This window comes from Hypanus sabinus, unplaced genomic scaffold (assembly GCF_030144855.1).
Source record: "Hypanus sabinus isolate sHypSab1 unplaced genomic scaffold, sHypSab1.hap1 scaffold_340, whole genome shotgun sequence".
NCBI lineage: Eukaryota > Metazoa > Chordata > Chondrichthyes > Myliobatiformes > Dasyatidae > Hypanus > Hypanus sabinus.
This window is the reverse complement of record NW_026781244.1, coordinates 430,550-453,118: the sequence shown is the minus strand read 5'-3', so window position 1 is coordinate 453,118 and position 22,569 is coordinate 430,550. Positions and strand designations below refer to the sequence as shown.

General features: G+C 46.0%; 1 protein-coding gene across 1 annotated transcript in view; it reads right to left on the bottom strand.

Moving 5' to 3' along the window:
- Positions 1–19,817, bottom strand: part of LOC132388530 (NACHT, LRR and PYD domains-containing protein 3-like) — a gene marked incomplete at its 3' end in the record, with an annotated part of 33,359 nt that extends 13,542 nt beyond the window's left edge. Inside the window, exons 1-5 of the mRNA XM_059960895.1 lie at positions 19,683–19,817; positions 12,678–12,842; positions 11,184–11,280; positions 8,780–9,049; positions 7,111–7,277 (exon numbers count right to left, since the gene is read on the bottom strand). Of these exons, the coding sequence (XP_059816878.1) occupies positions 7,111–7,277; positions 8,780–9,049; positions 11,184–11,193 (447 nt within the window). The remainder of the gene's footprint in view (positions 1–7,110; positions 7,278–8,779; positions 9,050–11,183; positions 11,281–12,677; positions 12,843–19,682) is intronic.
- Positions 19,818–22,569: the final 2,752 nt, after the last annotated feature.

Here is a 22,569-nt window from a genome sequence, read left to right as displayed (position 1 = left end):
AATATAGTAGAAAGCTGGAGGACTGGGATGTTTCTACAGACCAACAGAAGGCAATTCAAAAGCCGTAAATAGAGAAAATATTTAATAGGAAGGCAGGCTAGAGAATGATGTAAAATAGCTTACCTAAACGTACATCTGATATATGAAGATTGAAATAGAGGAGAGTGGATATTGGACCACCGGAAAATGACTGTGGAGAGGTACTGTCAGGGGACAAGGAAATGCCGGAAGATATTGGTCGGCATTTTGCGTCAGTCCTCACTGTAAAAACACTAGAACGTGACAGATATTTGAGAATGTCCGGTGGCAGATGTGACTGTATTTGCAATTATTGCGGAGAAGGCGATTGGTAAGCTGAAAGTTCTGAAAATAGATGAGTCCAGATCAACTCATCCGATTGCTTCTGAAAGAGGAGGCGGAAGAGATTGTGGAGACATTAGTAATGATCACTCAATAATCACTAGATTTTGGAATGGTTCCGGAGGACTGATCATTTCAAACTATAGGCCAGTTAGTCTGATCAGCGTTTGGGAAGATGTCAGCAGTCGATAATTGAGGATAAGGTTTCGGGGTATTTGGATGCACATGATAAGAAAAAGGCCAACATCCATGGAAGGGAATCCTGCCTGACAGAACTGTTGGAATTTTTTGAGAGAACAGCATGCTGGGTCGACAACAGAGAGTCAGTGCAAGTTGTTTACTTGGACTTCCCGAGGACCTTTGACCAGGTGTCCCACATGACGCCGTTTAACAAGGGCCGACAGTAGGACAAGAAAGACACTGGCATGGATAGAGGATCCAAGATTTTCTCCAGACAGATTTGTCTGACTGCCAGGAAGCACAGAATGGGAACACATAGGGCTTTTTCTGGTCGAATGTTGGTGACCAGAGGTGTTCTGCAGTGGTTGGTTTTGGGACAGTTTCTTTTTCCGTTATGTCAATGATTTGTAGGCTTTATGGCCATTATTGTAGGCATTACGAAGATATGGGGAGGGAGGGGAAGTGTTGAGGAAGCAGGGATTTCGCGGGAGGACATGGACCTATGAAGAAATGGACACATCAGTGGCAATTGGAATGTAGTAGTGAGGTACGTGGCCATATACTTAAGCAGAAATAATGAAGACGTAGTCTTTTTCTGAATCTGGGAGAAAATTCAGAAATTGGATTTGTAAAGAGTCTCTGGAGACCTGGTGCATGATTCCGTGCAGTTTGTGTCGGTGTTATGAAAGGCAAATACAAGGCTAGCATTCACTTCGAGAGGATCAGAATATAAGAACAAGCACTGGCCAGACCGCACTCGCATAATTTGATCCCCTGATCAGAGAAAGTTTGTGATGGCATTGTGAAAAGTCCAGAGAGGAATCTAAATGAACAGAACCAGTGATATTAAACCAGATTTTGATGGGAATGGATCCTGGATGCACCTGTAATAGCTGGAGTGTGGGAGGATGAGGGGGAATCTAATTGTAACCTGTGGAATATCGAAAGACATTGAGAGGATGTGGAGATGTTGTTTTACGTGGGGGTGTCTAGAACCAGACGAAACAGCCTCAGATTAGAGGGACGTCCATTTGGAACAGAAATGAGGATATTATTTAGCCTAGGAGTAGTGAATCTGCAGAATCCATTGGAACTGACAGCTGCGGAGACCAGGTCATTGAGTATATTTAAAACAGAGGCTGGTATCTTCTTGACTAGTCTGGTCAGCAAAGTTCACTGGGAGAAGGCAGGAGAATGGGGTTGAGAGGGATAGTACATCACCCATGATGTCATGGCGGAGCAGAATCGATGGGCCTAATGGCCAATTGTGCTCTGATGCCTTATGGTCTCATGATGTGTAAAGACAAAAGAAGATTCAGTATCAATCAGTGAGGCTATCTTATAATGGAGGTGGTTACTGCCTGGCGCTCATACCGTAAAATGGTAATTACTTCCTGAATGCAGGCATGGGTTTCCTGATTAACTCAGGAATTATGAACAAAACGTTGACTAGTCTTCAAGCAACATACACCGATGATGGAATTAAGGTAACAGAATATGGATGGGCTTAGGACATTGTTCTGAGAAATAAGAGAGGCAGGGTTTAAGGGGAAGCACAACATTGAGGGCCAAAGTGCCCGTACTGTGCTGTACTGAAATAAATCATCATAATTCCCTGATGGTCCACTGCACTGTAAAATAATCCTTCAGTTTCACTGCTACCAGGTCTGATGAGTTACCGTTGTGAAAGAGATTTAACCAGTAAAGCAGACGTCTCCAGATGATATTCCTGGATTTAGTTGCTTCAGGTGTGATAGAGTAGGAGGGGCCAGAGGAGGAGGTGTTGCATTGCTTGTCCGAGAAAATCTTATGGCGGTGCTTTGGATGGATAGATTAGAGAGCTCTTCTAGGGAGACTATTTGGGTGGAATTGAGGAATGGGAAGGGTGTAGTAACACTGATAGGAGTGTATTATAGGACCTAAGGGGGAGCGTGAATTGGAAGAGCAAATGTGTAAGGAGATTGCAGATATTTGTAGTAAACACAAGGTGGTGATTGTGGGAGATTTTAAATTTCCACACGTAGACTGGGAAGCTCATTCTGTTAAAGGGCTGGATGGTTTAGAGTTTGTGAAATGTGTGCAGGATAGTTGTTTGCAACAATACATAGAATTACCGACTAGAGATGGGGCAGTGTTGGATCTCCTGTTAGGGAATGCGATAGGTCAGCTGACAGATGTATGTGTTGGGGAGCACTTCAGGTCCAGTGATCACAATAGCATTAGCTTCAATATAATTATGGAGAAGGACAGGACAGGACCTAGAGTTGAGATTTTTGATTGGAGAAAGGCTAACTTTGAGGAGCTGCGAAGGGATTTAGACAGAGTGGATTGGGTCAAGTTGTTTTATGGGAAGGATGTAATAGAGAAATGGATGTCATTTAAGGGTGTAATTATGAGGGTACAGAATCTTTATGTTCCTGTTAGGTTGAAAGGAAAGGTTAAAGGTTTGAAAGCACCATGGTTTTCAAGCGATATTAGAAATTTGGTTCGGAAAAAGAGGGATGTCTACAATAGATATAGGCAGCATGGAGTAAAGGAATTGCTCGAGGAATATAAAGAATGTAAAAGGAATCTTAAGAAAGAGATTAGAAAAGCTAAAAGAAGATACAAGGTTGGTTTGGCAAATAAGGTGACAGTAAATCCGAAAGGTTTCTACAGTTATACTAAAAGCAAGAGGATAGTGAGGAATGAAATTGGCCCCTTAGAGAATCAGAGTGGTCAGTTATGTGTGGAGCCGAGAGAGATGGGAGAGATTTTGAACGATTTCTTCTCTTCGGTATTCACTAAGGAGAAGGATATTGAATTGTGTAAGGTGTGGGAAACAAGTAAGGAAGTTATGGAACCTATGACAATTAAAGAGGTGGAAGTACTGGCGCTTTTAAGAAATTTAAAAGTGGATAAATCTCTGGGTCCTGACAGGATATTCCCCAGGACCTTGAGGGAAGTGTAGAGATAGCAGGAGCTCTGACTGAGATCTTTAAGATGTCATTAGAAACGTGGATTGTGCCGGAGGATTGGCGTATTGCTCATGTGGTTCCATTGTTTAAAAAGGGTTCTAGAAGTAAGCCTAGCAATTATAGACCTGTCAGTTTGACATCAGCGGTGGGTAAATTAATGGAAAGTATTCTTAGAGATAGTATTAATAATTATCTGGATAGACAGGATCTGATTAGGAGTAGCCAGCATGGATTTGTGCGTGGAAGGTCATGTTTGACAAGCCTTATTGAGTTTTTGAAGACGTTACGAGGAATGTTGACGAGGGTATGGCAGTGGATGTAGTCTATATGGACTTCAGCAAAGCCTTTGACAAAGTTCCACATGGAAGGTTGGTTAAGAAGGTTCAGTCGTTAGGTACTAATGCTGAGTAATAAAATGGATTCAACAGTGGCTAGTTGGGAGATGCCAGAGAGTAGTGGTGGATAATTGTTTATCGGGATGGAGGCCGGTGACTAGCAGGGATCTGTTTTGGGCCCAATGTGGTTTGTAATATACATAAATGATCTGGATGATGGGGTGGTAAATTGGATTAGTAAGTATGCCGATGATACTATGGTAGGAGGTGTTGTGGATAATGAGGTAGGTTTTCAAAGCTTGCAGGGAGATTTATGCCGGTTAGAAGAATGGGCTGAACTTTGGCAGATGGAGTTTAATGCTGAGAAGTGTGAGGTTCTACATTTTGGCAGGAATAATCCAAATAGAACATACAGGGTAAATGGTAGGGCATTGAGGAATGCAGAGGAACAGAGAGATCTAGGAATAACAGTGCATAGTTCCCTGAAGGTGGAGTCTCATGTAGATATGGTGGTCAAGAAGGCTTTTGGAACGCTAGCCTTTATAAATCAAAGCATTGAGTACAGAAGTTGGGATGTAATTTTAAAATTGTACAAGGCATTGGTAAGGCTAATTTTAGAATATTGTCTGCAGTTCTGGTCACCGAATTATAGGAAAGATATCAATAAATTAGAGAGAGTGCAGAGACGATTTACTAGGATGTTACCTGGGTTTCAGCACTTAAGTTACAGAGAAAGGTTGAACAAGTTAGGTCTCTATTCATTGGAGCGTAGAAGGTTGGGGGGGGGATTTGATCGAGGTATTTAAAATTTTGAGAGGGATAGATAGAGTTGACGTGAATAGGCTGTTTCCATTGAGAGTAGGGGAGATTCAAACGAGAGGACATGATTTGAGAGTTAGGGGGCAGAAATTTAAGGGAAACGAGGGGGTATTTCTTTACTCAGAGTGATAGCTGTGTGGAATGAGCTTCCTGTAGAAGTAGTAGAGGCCAGTTCAGTTGTGTCATTTAAGGTAAAGTTGGATAGGTATATGGACAGGAAAGGAGTGGAGGGTTATGGGCTGAGTGAGGGTAGGTGGGACGAGGTGAGATTAAGAGTTCGGCACGGACTAGGAGGGCCGAGATGGCCTGTTTCCGTGCTGTGATTGTTATATGGTTATATGATGAATTTATAGATCAGCATCAGATTTACAGATTATCTCTTGCCTTTGGATAATGCCTGTGTGATTCATTACAGACAGAGCCAATGAATCCCAACGAGAACAGAGCTACTCACGGGTGTAACACACTTGATTTTCTAATACCACTCATGGCTGAATAGGTCAGATCTAGGACAAGACAATCATTGTTTTTGAGCTCCAAAGAGAGTGACCTGAAATGGTGTGTCCCTGTCTCTCTTTAGTCAGATATTCAGCAAGTTAGCAGTTCTTTTTGTTTGCCCTTTCCCTTTCAGGAAATCCTATTGATCTTCTTCCCTTTCAGGACAACCTGTTGATTTTTTGGGATCATGGGATATCAGCAAGTCACCAGATTTATTCTATGTTTTGTGCTTTCTTCCGCCCTTTCAGATCAAACTATTGATGTTTGTGGTCATGAGATATCAGCTTTGTGCGTGATCTTTCACATCCAATCAATCTCGGAGTATTTCGTGGAAGTTACCAGGAAAGTTGAAGAAGGGAAGGTTGTGGATGTTGTCTACATGGACTTCAGCACGGTTTTTTACAAGGTCCCGTATAGGAGGTCGGTATAGAAGATTCAGTTGCTTAGCATTCAAGATAAAGTAGTAAACTGGATTAGACACTAACTTTTTGGAAAGAATCCGGAGTGTCACTATAGACTGTTGCATTTCTGTTTGGTGCCTGTATCTCGTGCAGTGTCACGGGGATCGGTGCTGTGCCTGTTGTTGTTTGTCATCTATATCAATGATCTGGATGAAATTACGGTTAAGAGCATCAGCACATTTGCTGATAACTCCAACATTGGGAAGGAGCAGTGGACAAAGAGGAAGATTACACGAGATTGCAGTGAGGTCTGGACCAACTGCAGAATGGACTTAAAAGGGGCCGATGCAATTTAATGCAGACAGGTGCAAGATGTTGCACTTTGGATGGACCGATCAGGGTAGATCTTACAGAGAGACCGGTAGAACAAAGTGATCGGGAATACAGGTGCATAAGCCATTGAAAGTGGCAGCAAATGTTGCTAGGCTCTGAAAGAAAGTTTCTTAGCGCATTAACCTTGGTAAATGAAAATATCGTGTACGATATGATGTTATATAAGACGCTGGAGAGGCCTCATTTGGATATTATGTGCAGTTCTGCACACCTAACTGCAGGACAGATGGAAATAAGTTTGAAAGAGTACAGAAAAAAAAAAACATTACAAGGATGTTACCTGGACTGGAAGACCTAAATTATAAGAAAAGAGTGAACTGATTAGGACTTTATTCGTTGGAACATGAAAGATTGAGCAGAGATTTGATAGAAGTGTACACAATTACATTGGGATATAGATCGGATAAATGCAAGCAGGCATTTTGTACTGAGGTAAAGAGGTACAACAACAAGAGGTTATCACTAAAGGGTGAAAGGTGAAAAGTTCAAAGGGTACAAAGGTGAAACCGGTTTACTCAGAGGGTGGTGAGAGTGCAAAACTAGCTAGCAGGGTAAGTGGTGCAAGTGGTGAAGAGAATTCTGAATAGATGCTTGCGTAAAGAGTGTATCGAGCGCCATGGCCCGGTGCAGGTCAGTGGGAATAAGTAGATTCTGTAGTCTGGCATGGAATAGATGGGCCAAAAGGCCTGTTTCTGTACTGTACTTTGCTGTGACTATGACAAGTCAGCCACACATTGTTTGGGATCTCACGGAGCCAAGACAAGCTGTGGTTAGCTGGTTTCCCTCCCTCAGGTACCGCAGTGAAGCCGGTTGGCCCAATTGACAGATTAATACTCATCCTGGATTAATGAGATGAGGTGAAGCTACCCGACGGTTCAGCCAAGATTTGAAATGTTTCACACCGAATGCCTTTTGGAAGTCCAGATATGCAGCCACTGCTCTTACTTCACACTGATAAATACAGCAGGTGATACAGGAAAAGGTGATGCTCAACCTGCAGTTCCCAGTGCTCCCCACCTTAAAAACTGAAACCAGATCTGCGAGAGACAAGTCAGAGATCAAAGTCTCCATTCCCAAGTCGATCTCCTAAAACGTGCAGGAGATTATTGTTGATCACTATTCCCTCTGATACCAGCAGATCAGTGACAATACACGAACTGCACTCACCTCATTTTCTTCTCTACTGAAATGTCCCTCCTTTGTCAACATCCAACCCAGTCTCTCAACCTTTTCTTCAATTGCTTGTTTGAGTCTGTCCCTGTAGAACTTTGTCAGTTGGTACAGTCGATATTCCTCCCCCTGTGCCAGGAGGTCGGAGATTGTAAACTCTGGCTCTGTGAATATAAAAAGGAAAATGTAGGCTTGAACTCAGATATCCCTCGTCTCCACCACTCTCACCCAACTCAACAAAAAAAAACCGTGTCTCGAACCTGCCTCCAGATACAAAATTGGATTAATTCTCCATCTCCAACACCATTACACTGAGCACGGAGTCCCCCTACGGCTGTGTGCACAGACCACTTCTGTTCACTCTGCTGACCCACGACTGTGCTGCAAGACACAGCAAGAACGACGAGTCAGCTTACAGAGAGGAGGTGCAGCAGCTAACGGACTGGTGCCGAGCCAGCGGCCTGTCTCTGAATGTGAACAAAACAAATTTCTTGGTGTTCATCTCGTGGAGAATCTCACCTGGTCCCTCAACACCAGCTCCATAGCAAAGAAAGCCTAGCAGTGTCTCCACTTTCTGCGAAGGCTGAGAAAAGTCCATCTCCAACACCCCCCATCCTCATCACATTCTAAGGTGGTTGTATTGAGAGCATCCTGAGCAGCTGCACCACTGCCTGGTTCAGAAATTGCACTATTTTAGATCGCAACACCCTGCAGCGTATAGTGAGGTCAGCTGAGAAGACCATCGGGGTCTCTCTTCCCGCCATGATGGATATTTACACTACACACTGCATCCGTAAAGCCAGCAGCATTATAAAGGATCCATGCACCCCTCAAACAATCTCTTCTCCCTCCTGCCTTCTGGGAAAAGGCTCCGAAGCATTTGGGCTCTCACGGCCAGACTATGTAACAGTTTCTTCCCCCAAGCTGTCAGACTCCTCAATACCCAGAGCCTGGCATGACACCTTACTGCCCTATTGTCACGTATATTATTTATTGTAATGTCTGCACTGTTTTGTGAACTTTATGCAGTCCCAGATAGGTGTGTAGTTTAGTGTAGTTGTTGTGTGTTTTTCTTCTTTTCCTCTGTTGTTTTTTTTACGTAGTTCAGTCTAGTTTTTGTAACGTGTCATGTAACACCGTGGTCCTGAAAAACGACTCATTTTTACTATGTACTGTATCAACAGTAATGGTCGAAATGGCAATATAAAAGTGACTTGACTTGACTTGAATCTAACACTTGCCTTAAAGCCTAACCAACAATGTTCTAGGCATTACGTAATAGAAGGACCACATTTAATATAAACCAGTCCATCCCCCATCCGACCCATTCACCTGTTTAAATTTGGATGGGCATAAATGTTGGGATGGTTGGTAATATTTGCTTCCCAGAGATACTCTCTCCATCCTAGCGAATACATTTCCCCTGATACACATCCCGTAAACACTCTCCTCATCTGGACAGCTGCATTTCCTCCAATTCACATCCTGGAAATCCTCAGAGCAGGTAGTACATTTCCTGTAGTGGGGTAACAGCTACCCAGTGCACCACATGTACCACACCCACACATTTTCCCTCTCCTCTGACCAACCCTCCAACAGGGCTCCACCCTGTTTACCCTCCACCCTGCCGCATTCTGTGAGCACGTCACCCTCATATTTCACTCACCCGATCCTTCTTTGGGACTTGGCAGTCCTGTGTTCAATGAGCTTCCGAGCTGACAGGCAGTCGCCTCACTTGTGCCGGTTCCAGGGTCCTGATCGGTGTCTCTGACGTCACTGTCTCTGGGCTGAATTTTCTCCTCCTTCTCTGCGGCCGGACCGGATTCCATTGGGACACCGCTCTCAATCTGACCCTGCGCTGGTACCTTGCTTCCCTTGTCCCGATCATCTTCCCTCGATGATCCGCCTGGTAAAATCCTCTTCAATACGTTCCATACTAGTTTCAATTTTCCACATGAAATAAGTGATGAATTTCAGGTTATACAAGTGTGATTTAGATCTGAGCAAAACTGATTCAGACTACAATGGAGCAGAGACTCTGGCTGACCAGATTGGGAGTGGAACTGAGCTGGTTAATGTGACTCGTATATCCTGTCAGGTGCCCATCCCGATAAGCTGGTGACTGGACACATTTACTCCCAGTAAAATAGCACGATCGGGACAGTAATACCAATCACAGCAGCTGAATGCACGGATGACCACGGAATCATAATGCACCGGTGTCCGGTGATACTGGGAAATATCACTGTGATTATCTTCCACAAGCTAAAATCTCCCTCGGTCACTAACTGTCCAGTAGTCTGTGTCACACAAAGACCAGCAACGGGATTACACATGGTCCAGTCTGCTGGATCACACATTCTCCACTTGCTTTGTCACACGAGGGGCTGGAGACTGGACAAGGGAACTGAAGTTGCTTTCTCCAGTCCCCTTGGTCACCGACTGACCATTCCCTTGAGACGCACGTCCTCCGGTCCCCTGGGTCGCAGGCTGACCATTCCCTTGAGATCTATGCTGTCCTCTCCCCTGGTTCCCATCTTATCCCCCACCTGCTGATCATCATGTAACAACTATGCATGTCATTGGCAAAGTCTTGGTTATAGAGCTTTGTGTGTAGTTGCAGTTGCTAATCTATAGGATGGAGGTGATGAAGCTGGAAAGTGTGAAGTGAAGAATGAACACTACGGTACTGGGCTAGGGTGTTGTTTTTTGTGTTATATGGTTGGGCTGGGACAGCTTGCCCTGGAGCTCAGGAGCTTGAAGGGTGATCTTACACACACACACACACACACACGCACACACACACATACAGACACACACACGCACACATGCACGCACACACACACACACACACACACACACACACACACACACACACACACACACACACACACACACACACACACACACACACACACACACACACACAGTAATCAGGTGTGCAGATAGGATAGATGGTCACAGTCTTTTTCCCTGGGTAGGGGAGTCTGAGACTCGAGGGCAGAGATTTAAAAGGGACCAAAGGGGCATTTTTTCACGTGGTGGCTAATGGGTATAAATTACATGCATCCGGAAGAGGCCGCAAACACAAATAAAATTACAAAATTGAGAGCATGTGGGCAGGAAAAATGGGAGATACTAGGGAAATTTGGGAAAACTGCAGGAAAATGGGACATTTAGATCAGCATGAATTATATGGGCCGAAGGACCCGTTTCCATGCTGGAGCATCGTTTTTATTCCAGCTGGAATCTCAGATTTGAGCACAATCACAATATCTACAGGTGACAGAGATATTTGGTCATTGCTTGTGCCGGGTTTCCCAGCCAAGATCCTGGGAGTTTAAATTCAGGTAGAAGATCATATCAAGAAGGAAATATTTAGAAACTCAGGTTCACCATTTCTCCACAGCCCAGACATTCACTGGGGTGTTAACACTCCGAAGCAGATCACAAATGTATCTACAATGAGCTGCCTCCTGATCCTCAGCCATTCCCAGCACCGGCAATGATCTCCGCTCCGCTGCAGAAAACAGATTTCGGTGACACCCCTCCTCCTTTGCGTAGCAGGAAAGAAAAACCAGGGGGGAGTTGGCAGCTTTCCTTCCAAAACCTGAAATGCTGTGTTATCATAGAAGCTCTGAAATCCCGGAAATGCTCCTATCATCTGGTTCTGAATTTTACAAATGAAAGTTGAGGATGTCTTACATATCAGGGCCTGTCTGGAGGTGAAATGGACCCTGACCCTGAACATTCACATAAACCACAAGATCGCTGTCACATTCCTGTCTCTGTTTCACTCACGACCACCTGATTCAGGAGTCCCTGCTCCTTTCACTCAGCTGAAGCTTTGTATGATGAGCGGAGTGATTCGACCATTACTAGTGTCAGTTCCCTGCGCTGGAACTGTTGGATTGATCAATTACTCAAGGCCGCTTTACCAGTGGGATAAATGACACGGCTTGATGAAACTTTTCTATGCACTGTTAACACCCCTGTCAGGTTTTTTTTTCATCTGAACTATTGTGTACAAACGCGATAAAAGTTTAATTCAAAGATCCCTCTGATCATACCTTTGTCCATTCTGATTCTGACTGACGATTGTTGATTGTCGTCGTCTTGTTCACACTTTGGTCGCTCTGCAGGACAGCTCCACCTGCTGGTGAGGCTCTAAATTTCACAACAAGCAGACAGTGAGTCAGAGAGTACGACTACTTTGCAAATATGACAGTATTTCTATCCCTTGTAGCATTTGGCATGGGGACCAAACATTCCCTGTTAGTAACCACTTCCACACCATATCTGTCCACTGATACCTGGCGCATCTACTGACAGAGTCACAGAGCAAGAAAATGCAAATTCAGAGCGTTCAGCCCAACGACACAATGCCAACCACAGTGCCCACTGAGATGGTCAGAATTTCCTGTGATAGGGCCATCTCCCTTCTGGCCTCTTCACTCCATCTACACACCCCAACTGCTTTTTGATTTATGGAACTGCACCTGCCTCATCCACTTCCTCTGGCTGTTTCCTCCACATGATCCCCAACATCTGCATGAATCCGCTGCTGATCAGATTGGGTTTGCAATCTCTTTACCAGACCCTGTCCATTTAGATCCCCTAGATGCTATGATAATCTTCTCTGTGAACAACAAATACTAATGTTGTGCATTCTGCGAACTTACCAGTCAAGTAATCCTTGTGCAACCGCATCCAAATCATTGCTATAAAATAACGAATTTCAAAGGTCCCAACTTGTAGCCCCACGGCACACCGCTAATTACACGCCTCCATTGCGAGGAGAAATCTTCAACCACCACTCTTTGCTTGCTACCTTGAAGCTAATTTTGAATACATCCAATTTGCTCTCTCCGGACAGCATGGAACCTGATCATCGAGACCAAGCTGCCACGTGACACCTTGTCAAAGGCTTTACTGAAGTCCCTTGCACAACATCCATGGGAGCATAACTTTGAATTTCCACCTCTGCTTAATGTCGCCTTCACAGGTTTTGACAATGCAATTAGCAGAAAAGTACTTGATGAGGCCAAGGTCTGTCAAGCTAAATTATGGGTTGCCATGTGCTAGTTTGGACTGAATAAAATGCAGTGTTGGGATATTTTCCTTTATAAATGGTCTGTTCTCTGCAGAAGCCTACGCGACGATATATTCGAGGGTAAGTATATCACTGCAGATTGCAATAGCCATTGGGATCAAGGGCATGTTGCTGCAGTTCATGGTAATTCCACATTTCTGCAATCACTACAACATGACACAGTTGGGGCTTCTTATAAAGCGAGGAAATTGTCAATGCATTTTAAGCTGATTATAACGTAACAAGGAAACATCAGAACTAACCAAAAGCTTCTTCAGATGATGCAGCACCTTCAAATGAGCAAACACTCAGAGAATGTGAGTGACTTTAAAGAGCTGGGCTTCTGAAAGCACATTACCAGACCTGGAGTGATTGCAACTTGCTCTGACCGAGGCATTCCACCTATTTCGTACCTTCCTTTGTAAAGGTCTGTAATGTTTACAGGACCAGTGTTCGAGTGAATGAGACTCACCAAACTTTCTCCTGACTGAATCAATGAAAACTCTGAGTCAGAGGGTTCTCTTCAGTTGGTACTCTCAGTCCTCGGGCTGGTTCACTTGTCGCTGTTCCCTCGTTCTCATTCGTGACTTTCCAGCTGTCGGCTTTTCTTCCAATAAATCTCTCACCGCAGGTCTAACTTTAACCAGAGAGATAATGAAGCTCATTAACAATACAAAGGAGAAAAAATATTTCTGCTCAATTTTTTCAAAAGCGAATCTCACTGAAATTTAAACGCTGAAGACAAATAAAAAGATCTCATGGAACAAATCATTAATTTTCCCTCACACGTCACAAATCCTGATACGGGATACGAAGGACTCATCATTCAGTCATGATGAGATATCAGAGCAGAATGAAGTGATTCATTCCATCGAGTCTCCTCCATCATTCAAACATGGTTGATTTTGTTTTGCCCCAATGCCATATTCCTGCGTCCCCTTATAGTGCTGGAAACTCGGTGCAGCAGATTGCATCTGTGGAAAAAGACACTGTGGAAGACCCAGTATCAGAACTGGGATTATGCAGGATGATGCGTGATATGCTGAACTCTTAATTGCGCAATTTGGCCCAGATCGCATCCTTGCTCATACCTATAATGGGGGAGGTACAACACACAGTGTTCTGAAAAAATAGTAAAAGTGATTATCGGGGCATTAATAGTGATCTTTAGAGAAACGAAAACAAAAAGCTCTTGAATTTATAGTAAATGGACCGTCTAGTTATTCGCTGTTCAGAATTAGTTCTATATTGTTAAGCACCTGAGCATCATTGCCTTAAAGTAGGCTCCTATGGACAAGGAGAAATTATTATTAATTTTTCTTGCGTTATTCATTACTATTTCCTGGATACCAGAGAGGCTCCCGGTGAAACTGTTTTGTCCACTCTATTGACTTTTAACATCTCCTCTATAACAGGAAGCACGATAATGTACCATATTCAATCGTGATTAATATGCATAGAATGTAATGTGGGTCGGTCTCCAATGTTCCATCTAATGACTATTTTTGCAGCTACATGGATCAACCATTGCTCTGAGACGGAAATTTTCACACGGACCGAGAAAAGCACCACATCATAGATGTGTCCTCTTTTGTAAAATGCATCTATGAATATTTTAGGATGAAGACAGACAAGAGAAAAAAAATTCTATTGATTTTAATTACTAATTAAAGGACAGGATAAAAATGCAGTACAACAAAGAAAAACGTTCAGGTTTCATAAACGTTTATCCTGCAGTATTTACTTCCATCTGCGCTGCAACAAAGGCTCCGTTTGTGGAAGCATTTTGGTTACGCAGACGAAAGGCTAACAATTACACCAGTGCCCAAGAAGAGCAGTGTGAGTTGCATTAATGACTATCATCCATAGCAATAACAGTTACTGTGAGGAAATGCTTTGAGAGGTTTGTGATGGCTAGAATTAGCTCTTCTCTCAGCAAGGAGCTGGGCCCACTGTAATTTCCCTGTATCCACAGTAGATCACAATGCAATCTCATCGGCTCCTCACGCGGCTTTGGATTACCTTGACAATATGAATACTTACATCAGAATGCTGTTTCTCAACCAGAGCTCAGCATATAATGCAATTATTCCAACAGTTCTGATCAAAAGGCTCGAACCGCTGGGCCTTTCTACCTCCCTCTGCAACCGGATCCTCAATTTCCTTAACGGAAAACCACAATCTGTGCGGTTTGGATGTAACGCCTGCACATCACCATCGATACTGGTGCGCCTCAAGGATATGTGCTTTGCCCACTGCCCTACTCTCTCTGCACCCATGGCTGTGCGGCTTGGCACTGCTCAAGTGCCAGTGACAAATTTGCTCATGACACCACTATTGTTGGCAGATTTTCAGATGGTGAGGGGAAGGCAAACAGGAGCGAGATATATCACCTGGATGAGTGGTGTTGCAGCAACAAACTTGCCCTCAATGTCGGTAAGACCAATGTTCTAATTGTGGACTTCTGAATGGGTAAAATGAGGTCACACTCACACAACAATCATCATTGTTTGGTCAGCAGTGGAAAAGTGAGCAACTTCATGTCCCTGTGTGTCAGCATCTCTGAGGATCTATCCAGGGCCCAGCATATCGATGCAGTTACAAAGAATGCACGGCAGCCGTTATAGTTCATTAGGAGTTTGATGGGATTTGGGATGTGACCAAAGACTAGTGGATTTCTACAGTTGTACCGTAAAAATTGTTCTAACTGTCTGCACGTTGCTTCATATGGTAGGGTGGGGGAAGTGATGAAGCTACTGCACAGGATCGAAATACTCTGAGGAAAGTTGTCAATACAGTCAGCTCCATCATGGGCAGTAGCCTTCGTAGCATCCAGGACATCGTCATGGAGCGATGCCTCAAATTGGCGGCATCAGTCATAAGGGATCTGCTTCACCAAGGAGATGCCCTCTTCTCATTGGTATCACTAGGAAGGTGGTACAGGAGATTGAAGGCACACACTCAACTAGTTCGGAACCACTTCCTTCCCTCTGTCATCCCATTTCTGAATTGACATGGAACCCATGAACCTACTTCACTGAATTCATTTTTGCAATAATTATTTAACTTTTAGTAACAGATATTTACTGTAATGCAGTTTTTTCTCTACTATTATATATTGCATTGTACTGCTGCCACAAAGCCAACAACATTGACTACGTATGCCTGTGATATGACACATCCTCCTGATGACTCTTCGGGGATTAATTCCGATTGAGTCCATCGGGCTGAAGATCCATTTCCCGTGTTCTTCTCTGTTCCCCATTAGCAAACGGTGCAGCTGGACGGCCAAAGATCACATCCTCATCCCTGGGACAATAACAGCCATCGTGAGCCAGTAATACCGCTGCTCCACTTGTCAGTGATGGGAAACCATCTTTATCGTTTCACTTTCCAGAGAGCCGGACTCTGGGCATTGACGATTTGAGGCTGTGTTCACAGGGATATCCCAGGCTTTTTGAAACAGACTCGTTCCTACTGCCCTGAGAGGACACTTGCAGTGTGGATGGTCCTGCAGCAGCCCTGGGGTCATCAGATCCTAGACTCAGACAATGGGCAACAACACAGATACACAAAGTCTCTACACACCCCCCCCCCCCCCATTTCCTAACTTTTATGGTTCGTTTCTCCCCAGAGCAGTGAAAGTATGATGTGCAAGAATGTTGTTGGTCAGTTATCAGACTGGAACAACGTGACACTTACTGCTCTGGGAGAGAGAACAGTTAATTTACTGAATTAAAAATATATAGTTCAGTACAATGGAGCAAGACATTTGGCAGAGTCCCACCTGGGAGATTAGTCAAGGAGGTTTGGCATTCAGAATGAGGTGGTAAATTGGTTTGGACATTGGTTTTGCGGGAGAAGCCAGTAAGTGGTGGAAGATGGTTTGACTCTCTGACTGGAGACCAGTGACTCGTGGGGTGCAGTGGGGGTCGGTGCTAGGTTCAATGTTGCTTATCATCTCGCTCAACGTTCTGGATGATTTAATTACTGCAATAGTTGTTTTTTGTTCAACAGTAGGTTATTTGCCGAGGTCCGTACTTAATAACTTAGTTTACAGTAACACTGTAGTCAGAGATTTTCTTGAGCACAGACCAGGCAGAAATTGGCCACTCAGCCCATCGAGCCTGCTGCCCCACACAGTGAAATCATGGTGTTCGCTCTGCCACCTGTCGCTTTCTGTAACTGGTCACCACCCCACCCACAATGTTTGTTATGTATCGAGACCTTGAACAGAATCAACGTCTTTTCTTTTAAAGGACGTTGAGGAAATCAGCTCGAAACACCAACAATAAACACAGTCATGAGAAAAACGACATGCATTCATCTGAAGTCACAAGTTTTGGAAACAGAAGCCGTGTTGACTAAACATCTTTTTGCACACTTGCTTTGGAATCGTAACCCCTGATTCAGGAACTGTTTTTAACCTTGACATGAATTGTGGAGAATCTCAACCATGCAGACAGGATAATGCAAGAACACAAATACCACGACCGCCAGAAGAGACAAAATAAAGCGAATAACTTCTTCCAACACACACAAAATGCCGGACGAGCTCAGCAGGCCAGGCAGCATCTGGGAAAGGAGTCTTGCCGAAGGGTTTCAGCCCAAAACGTCATCTGTTCACTCTTTTCCTAGATGCTGTCTGGTCTGCTGAGTTTCTCCAACATTCTGTGTGTGTTGCTCCAGCATCTGCAAATGTTCTCTTGTTTGCAAGTAACTTCTTGATCACTGATCCAAAACACGGGTAACGTGTCAACTGGAAGTAAAGATCAGAAATAAAGAACAGAAGCTGAATTCACCTTAATTCACTAAGAACGTTTAGTCTCCCTGTGGGTATATTTTCAAGTCGTTTTCTTCTAGTTTTACACCAGACCATCAGACGAGGGCCATTTAGTAACTATGGGGGAGGGGCTGATGTTGCTGCTCTGTGAGACTCACAGTGCAATTTTCTGTGTGCAAGCTGCTGCCTGTCTGCAGGGCAAATTCTGACATGCAGGCATTCCTCGGAGCAGGGAGCGGCTTCTCTGCTGAAAACAAACAAACTACTTCAACATTTCATGCTCACCTTCAACTGTGAACAAAGCTAATTTAACACTGAATTTAAATATTTCTGGAACAGGAAAAAACATTAAAACACCGACGATATAGAAAAGAAAGTTCACCAGTGTCTGCAATCTGAATGTCTACTTATTACAATTGCTATTAGACGTTGAGAGTTTCCAGTAGTTTATTTTACTTCAAACACCCAATATCTGTAGTTTTAATATATGTATATTTGCGACTTAATTAAATGAATCGATGTGTGGCATAGTCCATGGTGATGTTCCGAATGCCAATATCTTACAGTAGTTCTGTATTCTCAATGTTTTCCTGTGTATGTGAGTGAGTGTGTGTCAGGGAGGGTGAAGAGGGAGAGAGACTCTTTCGCTGCCCTGTGGGGACATCTTGCATATCACTGCAGAAAGGTTTTTCTACAGCGCCTCAGCAGAAACCAACTGGAGAATGTTTGTAGTTGAAGGTAATTGTTTCTTTTAATCCACTTGGTCAATAACTAATTGTTAATTTGAGGATTCCGGAGTTCCCTTCTCCCACTGACTTCCCTCCCGAGCCCGACAAAAGCCAAACCCCATTGTAAATGCTCCCTGGTTCTGAAGAATCGGAGACAACACTTACTGTGATGTTGAAACCGGACGGAGTTCAGTGAGGTGCCGGGTGAGCAGTGTGCTCACCATACACAGAGATGTCAGTCTGAGCCGCTAAACCCGAGGTTATTCGGTTATATAGTGTCTGTCGCTCATTACAAAACACTCGCTTTCCTTCCCGCGCTATCCTCCCACTTGCCCCCTTCCCGCTGCGCTCTTCTCCCACCCCCCGTCCACTTTTCCTCCCACCCTCTCCTTCCCCACCTACCCCGAGCTCTCTCCATCATGAAAAGAATATTTTAGAAACAAATATAGACAATGTGAGTCTGAAGGAAGAAATGATAAAATTCCAGAAAGTCACAGCAAGCAGAGCATCAACTGTAATTGGTAACGTTGTGGTTTCGAAATCATCGCTAGTGTTCTTTATATCAGCTTTCACATTCATTGACCCACCCTGCAGCAGAAATAGTGAAGCAGACTAATAATGTGAATGTTTTCAAACCCAAATGAGAGGGAAACTTCAAACCAGTTGGATATGGTTTTAGCAGAATGGCCTAAAGTTCTGCTTCGGAAGAACTGCCTATGGTTCTGTGGAATGTGCAGGGCCAAACAGCTGCTTACACCAGACCCTGAGCTTGGAATCTCCCAGAAAAACAACCGGCACCTTTTCCCAGTACCCTTTCAACCTTACTTATTTCTCTTCTATAGATAGATGACCAAAACTGCAGTCAATACTCCAAATTCGAACTCAGCAATGTCTTTTATTCCACCGCACTCTTTAGTGCGCTATCGTTTACTGTGTAAGACCTGCACAGTGCAACACTTTGCACTTACCTGCATCTGCAATTTGCAGCTCAGTATTTGCAGCTGCGCCAGATCCCACTGTAGCCTGTCTCTCTGCCGACCACACGTCTATCCACTCTGTCCCTCTCGTAATCTTATAAACGTCCGTCCAGTCTCTGGAGAAAACAACACAAGTTTGTCCAGCCTCTCGTTATAGCTCATGCCCTCTAATCCAGGCAGTGTCCTGGTAAACCTGTTCTGCGCCCTCTCCAAAGCCCTGACATCCTTCCGAGAATGGGTGCGACCAGAACTGTATGAAACACTCCCGATGTGGATTAACTAGTTTTACAAAGCTGCAACACAACTTCCCGACTTTTGAACTCAGTGCTTCAACTAATAAAGACAACCACGCCATTTGCCTTCTTAACCACCCGATCAATCTGTGCAGTCTCTTTCAGGGAGCGATGAACTTGGAGTCTAAGATCCCTCGGATCATCGACACTGTTCAGGGTTTTGCATTTATCGGTGTACCGTCTCATACATTCGACCTACCGAGCTGCCAAAATGATCATCACTAATCAAATCTCACTGAGATTTCTCAGGTCCTGTTGAATTTATTGCCAATTGCACAAGTACGGGAAGGTACAGGGACAGAGAAACACTGACTTGTGGCAGCATCACAGGCAAGTACATTCCGATAACACACGGAACACAAATTGTACAATTCTCTGTCAGTAACAAGATAGAAACATGTTTTACTTCATCCGGCTAACAGGACCAGAAAAACAGGGGCTGAGCGGCGGCTCATCTCAGACGGTTCGGTGTGAAGGACCGACCCCGGCAGATTCTGTGAAGGAAGCGAGGCGAGCCCGCCAGTTCGGGCAAGTTCATCCCCTGCCCCTTCAGGCTTCACCGATCACCTTGTGTTTCTCTCTCCCTCCCCACCCCCACCTTTTGTTCTCCAGTTCTCCTGTTTGAATCCGGGAAAGTTAATGGGTTTCTCGGCCTAACGTCAGACCTCCCCGCTCCGGACCTGCTTCAATACTCACCGAAAGGAAATTCTTGGTGTCGCCCCGCAGAGAATAATCCGTCCCCGGCTCCCGGCCACAAGGGGCGAGGGTGAGGACCCCTCCCGATCCCGATCCCGATCCACCGCCGGCCCGCTTCAATAAAGAACGAAAAACAACACCGCCCTTCCGTACTGAGCATGCGCGATGTCGTCAGCACGTCACCAGGTGAGTGGGCGGGGCCTCGGACAGGTAGACCCAGTGTCTCAGATCGCTCCTGCCCCACCGAACTCGTTTCTGCAAACCTCGACACTGTCTTGTTCAATCCCTAATGTCCGTCACCAGGTGAGTGGGCGGGGCCTCGGACAGGTAGACCCAGTGTCTCAGATCGCTCCTGCCCCACCGAACTCGCTTCTGCAAACCTCGACACTGTCTTGTTCAATCCCTAATTTTCGTCACCAGGTGAGTGGGCGGGGCCTCGGACAGGTAGGTCCAGTGTCTCAGATCGCTCCTGCCCCATCGAACTCGTTTCTGCAAACCTCGACACTGTCTTGTTCAATCCCTAATGTTCGTCACCAGGTGAGTGGGCGGGGCCTCGGACAGGTAAGCCCAGTGTCTCAGATCGCTCCTGCCCCACCGAACTCGTTTCTGCAAACCTCGACACTGTCTTGTTCAATCCCTAATGTTCGTCACCAGGTGAGTGGGCGGGGCCTCGGACAGGTAGACCCAGTGTCTCAGATCGCTCCTGCCCCACCGAGCTCGTTTCTGCAAACCTCGACACTGTCTTGTTCAATCCCTAATGTTCGTCACCAGGTGAGTGGGCGGGGCCTCGGACAGGTAGACCCAGTGTCTCAGATCGCTCCTGCCCCACCGAACTCGTTTCTGCAAACCTCGACACTGTCTTGTTCAATCCCTAATGTCCGTCACCAGGTGAGTGGGCGGGGCCTCGGACAGGTAGACCCAGTGTCTCAGATCGCTCCTGCCCCACCGAACTCGCTTCTGCAAACCTCGACACTGTCTTGTTCAATCCCTAATGTTCGTCACCAGGTGAGTGGGCGGGGCCTCGGACAGGTAGGTCCAGTGTCTCAGATCGCTCCTGCCCCATCGAACTCGTTTCTGCAAACCTCGACACTGTCTTGTTCAATCCCTAATGTTCGTCACCAGGTGAGTGGGCGGGGCCTCGGACAGGTAAGCCCAGTGTCTCAGATCGCTCCTGCCCCACCGAACTCGTTTCTGCAAACCTCGACACTGTCTTGTTCAATCCCTAATGTTCGTCACCAGGTGAGTGGGCGGGGCCTCGGACAGGTAAGCCCAGTGTCTCAGATCGCTCCTGCCCCACCGAGCTCGTTTCTGCAAACCTCGACACTGTCTTGTTCAATCCCTAATGTTCGTCACCAGGTGAGTGGGCGGGGCCTCGGACAGGTAGACCCAGTGTCTCAGATCGCTCCTGCCCCACCGAACTCGTTTCTGCAAACCTCGACACTGTCTTGTTCAATCCCTAATGTCCGTCACCAGGTGAGTGGGCGGGGCCTCGGACAGGTAGACCCAGTGTCTCAGATCGCTCCTGCCCCACCGAACTCGTTTCTGCAAACCTCGACACTGTCTTGTTCAATCCCTAATGTCCGTCACCAGGTGAGTGGGCGGGGCCTCGGACAGGTAGACCCATTGTCTCAGATCGCTCCTGCCCCACCGAACTCGTTTCTGCAAACCTCGACACTGTCTTGTTCAATCCCTAATGTTCGTCACCAGGTGAGTGGGCGGGGCCTCGGACAGGTGGACCCAGTGTCTCAGATCGCTCCTGCCCCACCGAACTCGTTTCTGCAAACCTCGACACTGTCTTGTTCAATCCCTAATGTTCGTCACCAGGTGAGTGGGCGGGGCCTCGGACAGGTGGACCCAGTGTCTCAGATCGCTCCTGCCCCACCGAACTCGTTTCTGCAAACCTCGACACTGTCTTGTTCAATCCCTAATGTTCGTCACCAGGTGAGTGGGCGGGGCCTCGGACAGGTGGACCCAGTGTCTCAGATCGCTCCTGCCCCACCGAACTCGTTTCTGCAAACCTCGACACTGTCTTGTTCAATCCCTAATGTCCGTCACCAGGTGAGTGGGCGGGGCCTCGGACAGGTGGACCCAGTGTCTCAGATCGCTCCTGCCCCACCGAACTCGTTTCTGCAAACCTCGACACTGTCTTGTTCAATCCCTAATGTTCGTCACCAGGTGAGTGGGCGGGGCCTCGGACAGGTGGACCCAGTGTCTCAGATCGCTCCTGCCCCATCGAACTCGTTTCTGCAAACCTCGACACTGTCTTGTTCAATCCCTAATGTCCGTCACCAGGTGAGTGGGCGGGGCCTCGGACAGGTGGACCCAGTGTCTCAGATCGCTCCTGCCCCACCGAACTCGTTTCTGCAAACCTCGACACTGTCTTGTTCAATCCCTAATGTCCGTCACCAGGTGAGTGGGCGGGGCCTCGGACAGGTGGACCCAGTGTCTCAGATCGCTCCTGCCCCACCGAACTCGTTTCTGCAAACCTCGACACTGTCTTGTTCAATCCCTAATGTCCGTCACCAGGTGAGTGGGCGGGGCCTCGGACAGGTAGACCCATTGTCTCAGATCGCTCCTGCCCCACCGAACTCGTTTCTGCAAACCTTGACACTGTCTTGTTCAATCCCTAATGTTCGTCACCAGGTGAGTGGGCGGGGCCTCGGACAGGTAGACCCATTGTCTCAGATCGCTCCTGCCCCACCGAACTCGTTTCTGCAAACCTCGACACTGTCTTGTTCAATCCCTAATGTCCGTCACCAGGTGAGTGGGCGGGGCCTCGGACAGGTAGACCCATTGTCTCAGATCGCTCCTGCCCCACCGAACTCGTTTCTGCAAACCTTGACACTGTCTTGTTCAATCCCTAATGTTCGTCACCAGGTGAGTGGGC